Raw genomic sequence first — 18523 nt, 5'->3', positions numbered from 1 at the left:
ATGGAAACTCCCGAACATCGCAAGTGGATGGATAATTGGATGAATCCTGATAAAAGTAGATTTACAGATGAGTATATGGCTGGGGTTTACGAGTTCGTTGAGTTTGCTTGTGCACAAGAAAATTTCAAAAAAGTAGGAAAGTTGAGATGCCCATGTAAAGTATGCAAGTGTAAGAAGCATCATATAGTTGGAGATGTCATGGGACACCTTTGTTTGAATGGATTTAAGGAGGGTTATTATTATTGGACTAGCTACGGTGAAAAAAGGCCTCCGATTCCGCCTGTAGTTTTAGACAACTACTATTATGGAGCTAATGAGGTTCGAGAAGACTTTAATGATTTTGAGCAAATGGTAATGGATGCAGCTGGACCATCTCTTGGTAACTATCTTGAGCAACAAGAATTTGATTGTCAAGAAGAAATAAGGGAAAACCTTAACCCAGAAGCCAAATTATTTTTTAATATGTTAAAAGCCGCGCAAGCTCCCTTGTATAATGGTTGTGAAAGTTATTCTGAGTTGTCTGCTGCAATACATGCTTTAAATATTAAGTCTGACTTCAATATCTCTGAGAATTGCTTTAACCAATGGGTGGATTTTATGGGAAAGGCATTACCAAATGACAATCGAATGCCCAAAAATTTCTATCATATAAAGAAATCTGTGCAAAAGCTTGGATTAGGTTGCATTAAGATTCATTGTTGTCCAAATGGATGCATGATTTATTACTCTTCTGATGATAAGAATCTCCGTAAATGTAAAATATGCAGTGAAGATCGTTACAAAAGTGTCATTAGAAATGGTAAGGTTAAAGAAGTTCCTTTAAAAAAGATGTGGTATTTCCCTCTTATCCCAAGACTTCAAAGACTTTATTCCTCAATGCAAACTGCGAGTCAGATGAGGTGGCATCGTGAGAATATAAGAGAGCCCGGCTACTTATGTCATCCATCAGATGGAGAAGCTTGGAAGCATTTGGATGAAATATATCCTGAATTTGCAATGGACCCTCAAAATGTAAGGCTGGGGTTGTGTGCTGATGGGTTTACACCATTTGATAAAACAGGAAGGACATATTCGTGTTGGCCAGTGATTCTTACTCCTTACAATCTCCCACCTTGGATGTGCATGAGAAGAGAGTTCCTATTCTTAACCATTATAGTTCCTGGCCCTTCCAATCCAAAAGGGAGAATAGATGCGTACATGCAACCACTTATAGATGACCTTAAACTTTTGTGGAATTCTGGTGTGATGACTTATGATGTCTCACTACAGCAAAATTTTGTTATGAAAGATTGTTTGTTATGGACAATTAATGACTTTCCTGCATATGGAATGATGTCAGGTTGGATGACAATGGGAAGACTTGCATGTCCAATTTGTATGGATTCTACAAAAGCATTCACCCTTCCACATAGTCACAAGACAACATTTATTGATTGTCATCGCCAATTCTTATCTCTCAATCATTCCTATAGGAGGAACAAGAATGCTTTTAGAAAGGGAAAAGATGAGAAATCATTTCCCCCACAAAGGATGACTGGTGAAGAAATATGGGAAATGGTCAAGCATTTTCCAAGCATAATTGGACCTCCATATGAAAATTTCCTGAGGTACGGAGTTTCGCACAATTGGACCAAAAAAATCATCTTTTGGGAGTTGCCATATTGGAAGGAAAATATTCTACCACATAATCTAGATGTCATGCACATTGAGCGAAACGTTTTTCTCAATATCTTATATACAGTTATGGACACTAAGGGCAAGACAAAAGACACTTTTAATGCTAGACTGGATTTAACAGATATTTGTAGAAGAAAAGATTTAGAGTTGCAAGATTGTGGAGGGGGGAAACAAAAAAAGCCAAAAGCTAAGTACACATTAACAAAACAACAAAGATTGTCTGTGTGTGAGTGGATAAAAAAAGGGTTAATAGTAATTCAACCCCCTGTAATGTTAGCGAATTTTGCTTTTGCCCCCTCCCTACCTTTAGGCAACGGTTTTTTCAAAAAAACCGTTGCCAAAACCTGTCTTTGGCAACGATAGGGGGTAAACCAAAACACGCTCATATTACAGGGGGGTAAACTACTATTAACCCTAAAAAAAATAAAGCTTCCAGATGGGTATGCTTCCACCTTGTCTAGATGTGTTGATATGCGAGAAGAAAAATTATTTGGAATGAAAAGTCATGATTGTCACGTTTTCATGCAACGATTGCTTCCGATTGCATTTAAATCTCTACCAAAACCTATTTGGAACACACTTACAGAGTTTAGTCAATTATTTCGAGAGCTTACATCCCCTATTCTAAAAGAGGATACTATATGTGCTATGGAGCAAAATATTCCAATCATTTTGTGTAAATTAGAGCAAATATTCCCCCTTAGTTTCTTTGACTCCATGGAGCATCTTCCAATTCATTTGCCATATGAAGCAAGGGTTGGTGGTCCTGTGCAATACCGATGGATGTATCCTTTCGAAAGGTTCGGCCTTCTATCCTTTTTTTTAAATAATTACCATTCCTATTCATTCTTTTAACGTCTTCAAATAATTTTTAGGTTTATCCGTACCTTAAAAAACAAGGTCACAAACACAGCTGTAGTTGAGGGCTCTATTTGTGAAGCATACTTAGTGGAGGAGACTTCTACATTTGCGTCTTATTATTATCCACCTGATATTCCATGTAGAAGGACAAGAGTGCCACGAAATGATGATGGAGGTGAGATTTGTTCAACTGGACCACCTTTTTCTATCTTTAATTATCAAGGCCGTCCTTCCGGAAAATGCACAACATACTTTTTGAAAAGTAATGAAGTGACTTAACTTGTGAATTTAATGTAGCATATATACGAATATGCTACAAGAACTTGGTGTAGGCGACTCAGATGTTGACAAAGAGATCACCATGTCATTTCCTTATTGGTTTAGAGAATATGTACGGTTAATCTAATCTCCCGTGTTTCATAATCTGACATTATTTGGGTGTTAGGTGAAACTAATTTAACCATTTTCAATATAGGTATAAAAAAATCATGGTGAAGATGACTTTTTGAGGAGTTTGGCTGGGGGACCAAAGAAAAAAGTCAAAAAATGGCCAATGTATTATGTAAATGGATATAAGTTTCACACAAAAGATTATGGTCACGGGATGAACACAACAAATTGTGGTGTATCTGTTCAAGGTGGTGAGAATGACACAATAAACAATGATTACTATGGTGTGTTAACTGACATTATTGAAGTTTACTATACAGGCTGGCCATTAAAGATGTTAGTTCTATTCAAATGTGATTGGTTTGATCCTACTATAAATCAAGGTACAAAGATAGATAACTATGGAATTGTTGAAGTCAGAGCATCTAAGAAATATAAAAACTATGACCCATTTATATTTGCACAACAAGGTACTATAATTAAGTTAACATTATTGAATCTAAGGTTCTTTGTGCCTGTCCAATTAATGTTGAAGATGTTTATGATAGCAACAGAGACAACCGACTTGCATTGAGGGTTTCATCTTCTATTGAAAGTTTTGAGAGCATTTGGAAGGAGGTTAAATTGATGTTCATGTGAAATATATATTCAAGTCAGTTCCAAAGTTTCAAAGTAAAAAGGCATTACGAAAAATTAGGAAAGTTACTTATGTGAACCCTTAATTTAACTTTATATACCGATTTTGTTATTTATATTTATTTTATTCTTTTCGATTTGATCATTTACGTTCTATAATGCTAAAAGCATCTTCAATGGTGCAACTCATTTTTGAGTTCTCTGTAAGACCAATTATGTCATTTCCTTATTGGTTTAGAGAATATGTACGGTTAATCTAATCTCCCGTGTTTCATAATCTGACATTATTTGGGTGTTAGGTGAAACTAATTTAACCATTTTCAATATAGGTATAAAAAAATCATGGTGAAGATGACTTTTTGAGGAGTTTGGCTGGGGGACCAAAGAAAAAAGTCAAAAAATGGCCAATGTATTATGTAAATGGATATAAGTTTCACACAAAAGATTATGGTCACGGGATGAACACAACAAATTGTGGTGTATCTGTTCAAGGTGGTGAGAATGACACAATAAACAATGATTACTATGGTGTGTTAACTGACATTATTGAAGTTTACTATACAGGCTGGCCATTAAAGATGTTAGTTCTATTCAAATGTGATTGGTTTGATCCTACTATAAATCAAGGTACAAAGATAGATAACTATGGAATTGTTGAAGTCAGAGCATCTAAGAAATATAAAAACTATGACCCATTTATATTTGCACAACAAGGTACTATAATTAAGTTAACATTATTGAATCTAAGGTTCTTTGTGCCTGTCCAATTAATGTTGAAGATGTTTATGATAGCAACAGAGACAACCGACTTGCATTGAGGGTTTCATCTTCTATTGAAAGTTTTGAGAGCATTTGGAAGGAGGTTAAATTGATGTTCATGTGAAATATATATTCAAGTCAGTTCCAAAGTTTCAAAGTAAAAAGGCATTACGAAAAATTAGGAAAGTTACTTATGTGAACCCTTAATTTAACTTTATATACCGATTTTGTTATTTATATTTATTTTATTCTTTTCGATTTGATCATTTACGTTCTATAATGCTAAAAGCATCTTCAATGGTGCAACTCATTTTTGAGTTCTCTGTAAGACCAATTATGTCATTTCCTTATTGGTTTAGAGAATATGTACGGTTAATCTAATCTCCCGTGTTTCATAATCTGACATTATTTGGGTGTTAGGTGAAACTAATTTAACCATTTTCAATATAGGTATAAAAAAATCATGGTGAAGATGACTTTTTGAGGAGTTTGGCTGGGGGACCAAAGAAAAAAGTCAAAAAATGGCCAATGTATTATGTAAATGGATATAAGTTTCACACAAAAGATTATGGTCACGGGATGAACACAACAAATTGTGGTGTATCTGTTCAAGGTGGTGAGAATGACACAATAAACAATGATTACTATGGTGTGTTAACTGACATTATTGAAGTTTACTATACAGGCTGGCCATTAAAGATGTTAGTTCTATTCAAATGTGATTGGTTTGATCCTACTATAAATCAAGGTACAAAGATAGATAACTATGGAATTGTTGAAGTCAGAGCATCTAAGAAATATAAAAACTATGACCCATTTATATTTGCACAACAAGGTACTATAATTAAGTTAACATTATTGAATCTAAGGTTCTTTGTGCCTGTCCAATTAATGTTGAAGATGTTTATGATAGCAACAGAGACAACCGACTTGCATTGAGGGTTTCATCTTCTATTGAAAGTTTTGAGAGCATTTGGAAGGAGGTTAAATTGATGTTCATGTGAAATATATATTCAAGTCAGTTCCAAAGTTTCAAAGTAAAAAGGCATTACGAAAAATTAGGAAAGTTACTTATGTGAACCCTTAATTTAACTTTATATACCGATTTTGTTATTTATATTTATTTTATTCTTTTCGATTTGATCATTTACGTTCTATAATGCTAAAAGCATCTTCAATGGTGCAACTCATTTTTGAGTTCTCTGTAAGACCAATTATGTCATTTCCTTATTGGTTTAGAGAATATGTACGGTTAATCTAATCTCCCGTGTTTCATAATCTGACATTATTTGGGTGTTAGGTGAAACTAATTTAACCATTTTCAATATAGGTATAAAAAAATCATGGTGAAGATGACTTTTTGAGGAGTTTGGCTGGGGGACCAAAGAAAAAAGTCAAAAAATGGCCAATGTATTATGTAAATGGATATAAGTTTCACACAAAAGATTATGGTCACGGGATGAACACAACAAATTGTGGTGTATCTGTTCAAGGTGGTGAGAATGACACAATAAACAATGATTACTATGGTGTGTTAACTGACATTATTGAAGTTTACTATACAGGCTGGCCATTAAAGATGTTAGTTCTATTCAAATGTGATTGGTTTGATCCTACTATAAATCAAGGTACAAAGATAGATAACTATGGAATTGTTGAAGTCAGAGCATCTAAGAAATATAAAAACTATGACCCATTTATATTTGCACAACAAGGTACTATAATTAAGTTAACATTATTGAATCTAAGGTTCTTTGTGCCTGTCCAATTAATGTTGAAGATGTTTATGATAGCAACAGAGACAACCGACTTGCATTGAGGGTTTCATCTTCTATTGAAAGTTTTGAGAGCATTTGGAAGGAGGTTAAATTGATGTTCATGTGAAATATATATTCAAGTCAGTTCCAAAGTTTCAAAGTAAAAAGGCATTACGAAAAATTAGGAAAGTTACTTATGTGAACCCTTAATTTAACTTTATATACCGATTTTGTTATTTATATTTATTTTATTCTTTTCGATTTGATCATTTACGTTCTATAATGCTAAAAGCATCTTCAATGGTGCAACTCATTTTTGAGTTCTCTGTAAGACCAATTATGTCATTTCCTTATTGGTTTAGAGAATATGTACGGTTAATCTAATCTCCCGTGTTTCATAATCTGACATTATTTGGGTGTTAGGTGAAACTAATTTAACCATTTTCAATATAGGTATAAAAAAATCATGGTGAAGATGACTTTTTGAGGAGTTTGGCTGGGGGACCAAAGAAAAAAGTCAAAAAATGGCCAATGTATTATGTAAATGGATATAAGTTTCACACAAAAGATTATGGTCACGGGATGAACACAACAAATTGTGGTGTATCTGTTCAAGGTGGTGAGAATGACACAATAAACAATGATTACTATGGTGTGTTAACTGACATTATTGAAGTTTACTATACAGGCTGGCCATTAAAGATGTTAGTTCTATTCAAATGTGATTGGTTTGATCCTACTATAAATCAAGGTACAAAGATAGATAACTATGGAATTGTTGAAGTCAGAGCATCTAAGAAATATAAAAACTATGACCCATTTATATTTGCACAACAAGGTACTATAATTAAGTTAACATTATTGAATCTAAGGTTCTTTGTGCCTGTCCAATTAATGTTGAAGATGTTTATGATAGCAACAGAGACAACCGACTTGCATTGAGGGTTTCATCTTCTATTGAAAGTTTTGAGAGCATTTGGAAGGAGGTTAAATTGATGTTCATGTGAAATATATATTCAAGTCAGTTCCAAAGTTTCAAAGTAAAAAGGCATTACGAAAAATTAGGAAAGTTACTTATGTGAACCCTTAATTTAACTTTATATACCGATTTTGTTATTTATATTTATTTTATTCTTTTCGATTTGATCATTTACGTTCTATAATGCTAAAAGCATCTTCAATGGTGCAACTCATTTTTGAGTTCTCTGTAAGACCAATTAAGACACATTATCTTGAAACAACTCCTCTAATTTTCACTCCAATGGTACTACTCTAAAGAACTCATATTGAGTTCCACAACTTGATTTTATATATTAATATTTTATTCATATTAAATTTTATTTTATTTAAAATAATTATTTAAATGTTAATTAATATAAAATAAATAAAATTAAAATTAAACATAAAATTTTAAATGATAATTAAAATTAATCTCAAATGCATTACATATAATTAAAAACAATAAAATAAACAACATCACATAATTTTTCATTTAAATTTCATCATCCTCATGTCCAAGATGTTCCCAAATATATTCTACTAGATCTCCTTGCAGTTGGCGATGAACTTGTTTTTCACGAAGACTTGCTCTTCTTTGTAATTTTGTTACAAGATTCGGATGAGGATCGTTAAATGTTTCAGTTGTTGAGTTATTCTCATCTACATTATCATACGAGTAATGAAAATCACCTTCATATGTGTGTCGTTCATCTTCAACAATCATGTTGTGTAATATGATGCATGCATATATGGTATGTTTGAGGGTTTCCATGTGCCATGCACGCGCTGGGCCACATATAATTACAAATCGAGATTGGAGCACTTCAAATGCCCGTTCCAAATCCTTTCTAGCTGATTCTTGATGTTGAGCAAATAGTTTTCTTTTCTCCTTGTGGCATTGAAATGGCCTTGATAAATGTAGCCCATTCAGGATATATACCATCCGTTAAATAATACCCTATATTATATGGTGTTCCATTGATTGTATATTACACTGTGGGAGTATGTCCTTCCAAAATATCGTTAAAAACATTTGATTGGTTTAGCACATTAATGTCATTGTTAGAACCTACAAAACCGAAAAATGCATGCTAAATCCATAAGTCTTGAGATGCCACTACTTCAAGCACGATTGTGGTTTTACCATGATCACCTCGACAAAACTGTCCTTTCCATGCAATAGGATAATGTTTCCATTCCTAGTGCATACAATCAATGAAACCCAACATACTTGGAAAGCCACGTGCCTCACCCATTTGTAAAAGATGTTTGATATCAATGTTGTTAGGAATTCTCAAATACTCGGCCCCAAATACAACATTCACGCCCCAAACGAATCTTTCTAAGCACTAAACTGAAGTGCTTTCACCGATTCGAACATATTCGTCTACAATGTTAGCGCGAGACCCATATGCCAACATACGAATAACAGATGTGCATTTCAGGAATGGTGAAAGACCCATTTTACCAGTTACATCGACCCTCATTTGGAAATATTCATCATGATTTCCAAGTGCGGTTACAATTCGAAGAAACACATGCCTATGCATTCTGAACCTTATTCGGAATTGAACATCTGTGTATACTGAATTTTTTGAGAAGTAGTCAATGAATAATCGATTGTGCCCTTCTTCACGACTTTGATCAATCATTGTTCTTTTCTTTTGTCTAGAGGAACTTCTAGATTGACTTTCCTTCTCGAGGATTGACATTAGTAGTTCTTCATCAGTGTTGTCCATAAATTCTTCTTCAATCAAGTCCCAAAAGAGATCATCTGAATTATCTGAATCTATTAAAGTGAGTGAAGAATGAGAGAATAATGATAGAAGAATGAGAAAATAATGAGAATAGTGGTAATATATATGTATATAGTGGTATATGAATAACAACTAGTTTGAATAACGGCTAGTTTGACTAACGACTAGTTTGAATAACAACTAGTTTGAATAGTGGCTAGTTTGAATAACAGCTAGTTTGAATAACAACATAATATTTATTATAAATTAAAGTGGTACTAATGACCATTTTACATCGGTGTTGATACATAACAAGTACTACATCTTTTCATCATGACTAAAGTCCATATTTTGCTCACAACTTATTACAATATTTTTCATGAACATCCCGTTGACTTTCATTCATCGTAGAAGTGTCTTTCATGATTAATTGCATTGCCTTAAACTCCATCTCTTCCTCCTTACATTTAGATAGTCTTTCCATTGCTGCTATTCTTTTATTCTATGTATCTTGCACAACATTAGAAGGTGATTCATATGCATTTGCATTTTCCTTTACCTTACTCTTCCTTTTATACCGCCTATTGTCCCATTAGACGCTCCATTGGTGATGATGAGTTATACTCATAACTTGAAGGTGTCACAAGGTTAGACGATGATGAGTGAGCCCCACTAGAAGAATTATTTTTTCTTTTTGAAGAATTTTTGGTCGATGCTCCCATCCATTTAGGTTCATCTTTTAACAATCACCATGTGAACTCCAGATTGAATGGATTACCTCCATCCTGAGAAAAAAAAGCATATGCAGCGGCCAAGACACATCTTTGGATCCCAACAACTACATTTTATCACCTCTTAGTTTTTTTAATTTTTTTTATGACATATTACCTCGTTTTTGCTGAAAACCGAGGGGTAAAGTATCTAGAGGACACGTCTTCGAATCTCAGCAACTATATTTTATCATTTCTTAATTTTTTAAAAACATTTATGGCCTATTACCTCGTTTTTCCTAAAAACCGATGAGTAAAGTAGCATATTTTATTTTTTATTGACTTAAGTAGTCTTTTGATCCTTGTAAGTTGGTGCATTTTTTATTTTCGTCCCTGTATTTATTTCCTTTGAAATAATCCCTGAATATTAAAAATCTTTAGGTTTTAGTCCCTGGAGTTAAAATCTGCAGGAAAATTCGAAGGAAACCTGTGGATTTTCTGCAGATTTTAACTTTAAGAACTAAAATCAAATGAAATTTCAACATTTAAGGACTTTATCCAAGAAAAAAAAGATACAGGGACAACAAACAAAAACATGCCAACTTATAGGGACCAAAAGATTATTTAAGCCTTTTATTTATTAATGACCAAGTTGATGAAAAATTAAGTAACGAATCTTTACCGTCCATTTATAAAGTAACAATGGTCATGACATTGCCAACTCATCAATCCATGTGACACATTAGTGATCCGCGTGAAACTCTCACTAGCCAATCAAAATGTAAATATCCATCTTGGATAAAAAATGTTGAAATTTAAACTTAACATATTGAAAACAATGATAATAAAAGTAAGAGTAGGAAAATATTTCAAGGTTGGTTTTTTAATGTAATCTTTTCTCTAGTAATTCCATATTAAAAATGTTTAATGTTAGTTTGGAAAACATGAAAATAACTTATTAATGTTATTTGTAGTTGTATCAAGTAAAATATTTAATATTGTTGTTGTTGAAATTTAACATTTAACGATTCTATTGATTTTGTTTATTTGTTGTTGTTGCTATTGAGATTTAATATTTAAAGATTCCATGGATTTTGTTGTTGTTATCGTTGTTATTATTATTGTTGGGATTTAATGTTTAAGGATTCTATTGATTTGTTTTTGTTGTTGTTATTGGTGTTGTTGTTGATAAGGAAGATTTAGAATTAGCGAGAAAATATGATGCTTTGCAGATTAAAATGAAAAAAAATTAAAATTAAAATATTGTAAACAACACTTTACCTGTCGGTTTTTGTTAAAAACCGAGGTAAAAAGTAGCGCAATTTGAAAAAAAATGCAGTTGTTGAGGATTGAATTCATGACCAGTTCCACTTTTCCCTCGGTTATTAAAAAACCGAAGGATAAAGTAGCAGATTTTTATGTCGCACTTCGCTACCTCACTTGTGTAACTAATGTTATATCCACTTCACATCCGAGGTGAAATGAAGTTATTTATAATAATGAAAATATAGAAAAGTCAAAACTCAGAAACTAAAAAGTTGATTTTTTAAATGAAGGAATTAAATTTTAAAAAAATAGGATAAAAAAAGTATTAACTAAAGAAATATTATATTATTTTTTTAATTTATAATATAAGAAAGTTCTATCTTTTTGAACTTTCTATGTGGTGCTGCCAAGTGGCTTAGTCTTACAGCAGAATTTGTTTCTTCTTGATGCGCCATGTGTAATTTTGATGATAAATGAACGTATGTTGTTCCATATTCCACCATTGATGTCTCATATAATTGGCATTAAGTTCGGTTTGTCCATGCAGCTTCTATGCTTAATGAGGACTTTATATGCTTCTTTCCATTCAGCTTCAGCATCGGTTATGGTTATGTAATGAAGAGTGGAATGAAGAGTTTGTAACTCCTACATGGTTTGGTTATTTATGGTATTGGTTGGCTACACTTTTTTGCAGTATCATACCAGTGTTCAATATGGCAAGACCATTAGCAAAAATATGTGACATCAATGACAGCAAAGAACATTGGAAAGTTTCTGTTCGTGTGCACCACAAATGGACAGTTGTTTCGTACAAGAGGGAGCATTTTGAGATGATTTTTGTTGATGTATCGGTAATGAAGTGAATTGTTCGGTTGTTTTTACATATATTGTTTCTGGTTTGTTGTATGTTTGATTTTAATGTTTTTTCCAGGGTGGTGACATACATGTTGTTGTTCCTGCACCGCATGTATCTCTTTTTTCTGAAAAAATGGTCTTGGATCATAGTTACACTGTTTCCAATTTTAAGGTTTAGGCTAATGTTGCGGCTTTCAGACCTTCGTCTCATAAGTTTATGTTGAAGTTTACTGCTGGCACTACGGTTACGGATGATAACAACGCTGAAATACCTCCAAAGCCGTTGGTGTTTACTAAATTTACTGATATAATAAACGGCAACGTTAACAAGGATGTGCTTATAGGTAGAATATTTTATCTCTATTCTGTTTGACTGGATTTGTTTTTTATGTGTTGTTTCATTTTAAGGTTTTTTTGGCTGTATGTGTTTTAGATGTCATTGGTATGGTGGAAAGTATTGGGTATTCACAGACCACATCAGGTGCCCGGAAGCAGCAGATTAACATGATGATGCGTGACGGGGGGGTTTGTTTTCATATTTATTGTATAATTTATCAAACATATCTTATGTGACTATGTAGATGACATGGTTTGTATTATTTCTTCAGTGAGAATACTATCAATTGCACGCTTTGGGAATCCTATGCTGAACAATTCATGAAGTTCAAGCAGGAGCGCGGAGATGATTCTGGTCCTATTTTTGTCATGATTCAATATGCTAAAGTCAAGGAACAGGGTTAGTAATTGATCAAGTTTGGTGTTAGATATCCTTGTATTTTGATACAGATGGTTATGTAACATTCTATTTGAATAGGTAAGTTTCCACTGTCCGTGACAAACACGTTTAATGTTACCGTCCTTGGTCTGAATACTGATTTACTGCCGATGAAAGAGTTTATAGAAAGGTATGCTCCCTGGATTTGCTTTTGTGTGGTTTTAATTTTTATGCAATGTGATTGTTACATTATTGTCTTCCTTTGACAGTTTTTCGAAGGATTCCATGATTACGTTGTCTGGCCAGGAGGGTTCCAATTCACAGCTTTCAGCACAGAACTCTGAAAATCAACAGATGACTCCTGTACAGAAATTGCTTTCAAAGGCTGTTGTAATGCCTATTGGGGATATTATAAAACTCAGAACTGTATGTTTGGAAGTTGTTGGCCGTTTATTCTGATTTAGTATATATTTCCATTTTTCCGTTGCATTTGACTGTGTATCGTATTATCTTTTGGTTCCATAATTGCAGATTACATTTTGTGCGACTGTGGGAGAAACTAAAATGCTGGTTGCCTCTCCGTATGGCTGGTATTATCGTGGTTGTCATGCTTGCTCATGTATTGCGCGTGGTGACAGAGCTCCGTTTGAGTGTGAGGCTGGACATTTCACTAAGGCAGAGATTTTTAGGTTAACATCCTTGTCACATGTTTTATGTTATTTCATTTATATGTGTGATTGTCAAGGTACTAGACATGACCTTTTTGAGTGCTCTATGTATACTGCGAATGTAGGTATAAGATTGAGATTGAGGTTACTCATGCCGGGAATAGCTGTAACTTTTTATTTTGGGACCGAGAGTGTGAGTTACTTTTGGGATTGTCTGCTTCTCAGCTGCGTCATACAATGATTAAGGTATTTCCGTTTACATACCGTTGGAAAAACATAGACAATTATGCCAGAGTTAACTGATCTTTGTCTTGCAATCTCCTACAGGCTGGCATTCATGATCCCTTGGAATTCCCACTGGCATTGGATCAGATGTTGGATTGCAAGATGGCTTTCAAAGTTAAGTGGCAACCACGTTGGAAGAATGCCTCTATCGTTATGCTATTGAAGAATGACCCTTTTGTGAAAGAGCTTGCTGATCAGGTTGACCCAAATGAGGTATTTGAATTTAATCTTTGCATGTGTTATGCAAATTAAAATCACTGTAAACTGACTTTGCGCATATTATGATTTTGTACTATGTTTCGAATGATTTGTAGATGAAACAGCCTGCTGTCGAAGCAATGACCACTATTCGATCCGAACCTAATTTTGTCTTCGTAAGGACGTTTACTGTACTCAAATGTACTCCACTTTTAATGTACTGTTGAATATTAATTGTGTGATGTTTGTTCACTTATGTAACAGGATCTTGATGTGAGTTCAACGCACAGCACAGATCCACTTACTCCTACTGGAAAAAGACACTTTCCAGGCGCATCAAGCGAGTCAACAACCTCGGATGCCACGTGTGATGGAGAACTTTCATCAAACAAGTTAAAGAAAATTATAAAAATAGAGAAGATAGATTAGTAGTTCCTGCATAATTTTAAGTATGTTTGGGTGTGTTTTTGTTTTATTTCCTTTCCACTTTATTTGTTTTTTGTTTTATCTCACTTATGTATCATAAACAAATCAGACTTGTAAGTCTGATTCTGTTATCTTAATATAAGACTTTTCTGTTTTTCCTTAATCATCTATTCAACTGCTATGAACTTGCCTTTGTACTGAGAAGTCCACACAACTAGCATGCACCGACAAAATGCTCTGTTGAATGTTATAAATAATCAAAGACATTGTATGTATTCTCTTCAAATTGTTGACATTTATCTGAGCACCTGTTGCAATTGGATTGAATGGGATCACCTACTGAGTTAAATAAAGGTACACATGAGAGTTAGAAATATGTTAATGTCCATTCATGTTCTCATTAATAAGGACTGTTATAATAGGTAATATAAAGATTGTGCATAACGTTTTGAAATTATAATGACAAGACCTTCCATTTGCATTGTATAAAGTATATAGCAGATAATGCTTCACTTATTGCCTCATCCCAATCAACTTTCCAACATACCCCATTAATATTATATCTGTTTGTTTCATAACAGCTGTTATCACAAGAGTAATGTGAATCCATACAGTTTTATATTGTAGATTTCATACAGTTTAATATTGTAATTGGAATTGATATTGTTACTTCCAGGAGGTAACAATATATATGTGTAATAATATTTCAGTTCAACGATGATGTTGCAGACATATGTTGCAGACATGTTACGACAGACAAAGCTTATAATATGGGATGAGCCACCAATGGCGCATAAGTATGCAATAGAATCGCTTGACAGAACTTTGAAAGATGTTATGAGTGCAAACAAAAATTCAACTGATGTATTTGGTGGAAAGGTTGTTGTTTTCGGTAGCGATTTCAGACAGATTTTACCTGTCGTCCCCAGAGGCAGATATTGTACACTGTGCCATAAATGCATCTTACATATGGCATTCAGTTGAGGTATTAACATTGACAAGAAACATGGCCATTCAAACTGAATAGGAGACAGTTCCCTATTATAGTTTCCTATTCTATGACCATCAACAAATCACAGGGACAGTCATTGGATAACGTTGGTTTGTACTTACCAAAAGATGTATTCACACATGGCCAGATTTATGACGCATTGTCAAGAGTAACAACAAAAAAGGGAATCAAAATACTGATACATGATGAAGAAAAGAAATTCAGGGGGAAAACTACAAATGTTGTGTATAAAGAGGTTTTTAACAATGTCTAAGTTTTAAAAATTAATCACGGTAAATCTGTAACAGCAGTAATATATATTACTAACAGCATATTAGTAATGCAAGTAACAGCAGTAATATATATTACTAACAGCATATTAGTAATGCAAGTAACAGCAGTAATATATATTACTAACAGCATATTAGTAATGCAAGTAACAGAAGTAATATATTTATAGCATAATATCTAAATACCAAAATCATATATATTAATATAAAGGTGGAGCTAAGTCCACCAGGGAATTACAAAATGTTTAATAGATAGATACTTATAACAAACTTTTACATCATTTTTCAATTTTTCAACATTGTTACAAGTATCTCCTTGCTGACGGGATCCTTAATGCTGAAACCCATAGAGTCTCCATCAAGCAGGCACCTTTCCTTGGCAAATTTGTACCAACAACGCCCTAAGAACATCTGACCCTTTTCGGTATGATGAACTTCACATTCATACCTGACTTCTCTTTCCCTGTCAACCAAATCTACAAACCTTGCTCCATTGAGCCAGCGACTTGCCACAATATGCTCAGGAATTTCCTGCAATATTAATATAAAACAACATTACATTATCCCATTAACTGATAGGGAAAGACAATAAGCTTAAAACGAATAATAACTTACAAGAAGACATGACTGAGCCATCTTCCCATTAGCCACATCTTGCTTCCAGATACAATATCGTAACTTAGCAGGCTGCTCTGCATGGCAACTAACATCCTCACCATCCGGTTCATGGCATCTGAAACATAATAGAAACAAACAACATGGTGAATAAATAAATGTGTTATCAAACATTCTAAATTCAAGCATAAAAACGTATACTCAACATAAGCTAATTCAAACATAAACAGAGTTATCACAAGTGACAGCTTTCTCCATAGCCATTTGGTTCATCGAGTTTTCTTCACCTGCATGCAACCATATATAACTTTTAAATTCAAAATGTAACAGAACAACCATTCAAATGATATGTTTACCTTTACCTCTCATTGCTTGATCAACACTTCCTTCCATCTTTTCAGAAGTTCGCGGCTTACACTATTGGTTGCAGAGTAATGATGACTGCTTCAGTTTTTAGTCCTTTCAAACTTACTACACATTACTTATATAACACTCTAAATGGACTCTTCACATACCTGCAACTTTTCCACAGTCCAATAGAATTCAATGCAATTGTTCAATTAGTCTTCTTTGCATTTACATCACTTCAAAACAGTTTTCATTTTATTTATATTCCTCACGAAAAACATTAACTGCCCATAACCCAATTGATCTTTCACATCCCAATATAATATAACACATTACAGCTATTTTATAACCATTTAATATTACCATACTACTCTTTAACATATACTCCTATTAAATTGGATTTTCAACTATTCATAAGTCCATTGTTGTATGTTCACCATTTAGATTTAATAGCCTACCATTTACAGGACCCATACCCCTACTTATACCAACAATAATGAAATTAGGAACCCTGTTCTGATCAATTTTAATAGAAATCCTGTTCAATACTTATAATAAGCAATACTTAATTTAAAAACAGATTGGTAATCAATTTTGCATATAAAACCATGGCAGATTAAAACCAAATTTGATAATATTTAATTTAAAACCATACATAGTACCATAATTGTTAATCTTTGTTCACATCCACCATTACAACAAAAAAACAAAACGATAATTCCCATACAAACCAAACTGCCAACAAACAGTCCTATACGTCCACCACAAACATTGCCTAACCAACAGCTCTATCAACGATCACCACTGCGCTCCACTGTAACCATAATATCTAACACTGGCGGGTAATAAATCACAAAGTGCACTTTATCTCCTTCTTTCAATTCAGCTGCCCTTACATAATCAAACCATTCTCCATACAAATATGTTTCATTTTTTTTGGGCCTCTTCTTCACATTGCACTCATATGGGTACCCGTTGTCCACATCATTGAGGGTAATCTCTGCCATTCCAGCAAGTCCACATTTGTCTACTATTTCTGCAGGAATATGCTGCACTCATTGACAGACAATATCAGTTACATTACTTCTGCGTATAACACCATTGTGCCAACAACTATAGACATTGAACACTGCTTACCATAACATTTGAGCAAAACTTCTTTACATCATGAACTTCACGAGTCCAGTATGCTTCTTCCAGCTCCTCCTGTATAGGACTCATTTCCCTGAAATTAACACCACATTTACAACAAAATTCCAACACAACAACATCAGTATACCTATAACTATAATATATTCCCTATCACTTATAAATAAACTTTACCTCTCACTATCAGAAGATATCATTATGTATTCATTCAAATCAGCAGTATCTGATAATCCCACAGAACTTCCTATCCCATCTCCATCATTCCTTCAACACAATAACATACAAACTATTCATTAAACTAAGTTGTAACACATTATTCGGGAAACACATTCAATTTTGTGGAGGTTAAATGGAATTCAATGCAAAAAATAAAATAAAACTATAAGATTACCGTTTATTTTCGACAACACTGCCAGCCTCTTCGACAAGATTCAATCTTTCATGTTGTTTCTTACATTCCTCCATAACATCCTCATTCTCATGTGACCCACTCAGTATCCTCTCAACTGTGAGCCGCTCCCATGGTGTTTGCAACTCCAACCGATCGGGTGAACTAAAATCAAAACAACATTGTGACCTCTAAATGGATGAATATCTTCTAATAAACTCTGCAAACAACATAAACAGTAACACATGCACATACCTCATTCGAAGAGAATACCTTCTTGGTTGTGACATTTTGTTCTTCAAACGTATCACCGGACCCTGCGTTTCTTACAGCAACAATGCCAAACACAGACTTAAGAAGACACAACCTTTGATTGCCAACACGTTGAAGAGTTATGAAATCCAACGTTTCTTTAATTTTAAATGCCGACGTTATGTAACAATAACAATAATAGGATTCTTTTGTGGGCCTATTAACATCTTAGATCTAACAATTAAATTAGGTATTCTGCACCAAGCCTAACCATCTAAGGCCCAATAAACTTTAATGTCCTATTAACTTACATATATTAACAAACTATAAGGCCCAACATATATTTTTAACCTATTTAAATTATTTTACCTTATTATATTAACTTACACATATATATTTATTTTCTCTATTTTATTTAAGTGCCCTAAAATCCAATGCGCAAGACCGACGGGTACCCGTGGTATGCATAATCCAAATATATTCAAATAAATATTTATCAAAACATCAAAAATATTTACAAAAATTTAAGGTAGACAAATAACTATTAGTTGA

At 33.6% G+C, this 18523-nt stretch overlaps 2 protein-coding genes, 1 long non-coding RNA gene and 1 pseudogene across 3 annotated transcripts; 2 read left to right on the top strand and 2 right to left on the bottom strand.

Annotated features, from left to right (window-relative positions):
- Window positions 1–1087, top strand: LOC131597627 (uncharacterized). The gene is made up of 2 exons (XM_058870313.1): window positions 1–1011; window positions 1061–1087. Exons 1-2 carry the CDS (start codon window positions 1–3, stop codon window positions 1085–1087), a joined length of 1038 nt encoding a protein of 345 aa, XP_058726296.1.
- A 6485-nt stretch (window positions 1088–7572) lies between these two features.
- Window positions 7573–9299, bottom strand: LOC131597626 (uncharacterized; annotated as a pseudogene).
- A 3351-nt stretch (window positions 9300–12650) lies between these two features.
- Window positions 12651–13460, top strand: LOC131599434 (uncharacterized). The gene is made up of 4 exons (XR_009282769.1): window positions 12651–12787; window positions 12893–13013; window positions 13155–13275; window positions 13357–13460. It is a non-coding gene; the product is annotated as an uncharacterized LOC131599434 (long non-coding RNA).
- A 3490-nt stretch (window positions 13461–16950) lies between these two features.
- Window positions 16951–17590, bottom strand: LOC131599433 (uncharacterized). Its single transcript, XM_058871785.1, has 3 exons — window positions 17506–17590; window positions 17320–17407; window positions 16951–17231 (listed from the first exon to the last, which is right to left on the bottom strand). The coding sequence occupies exons 1-3, from the start codon at window positions 17526–17528 to the stop codon at window positions 16974–16976; spliced, it is 369 nt and encodes a 122-aa protein (XP_058727768.1). The 5' UTR covers window positions 17529–17590; the 3' UTR covers window positions 16951–16973.
- Between the last annotated feature and the right edge of the window lie 933 nt (window positions 17591–18523).

Source organism: Vicia villosa, linkage group LG4, assembly GCF_029867415.1.
Source record: "Vicia villosa cultivar HV-30 ecotype Madison, WI linkage group LG4, Vvil1.0, whole genome shotgun sequence".
Classification (NCBI taxonomy): Eukaryota; Viridiplantae; Streptophyta; class Magnoliopsida; order Fabales; family Fabaceae; genus Vicia; species Vicia villosa.
This window is presented reverse-complemented; position numbering and strand designations above follow the sequence as displayed.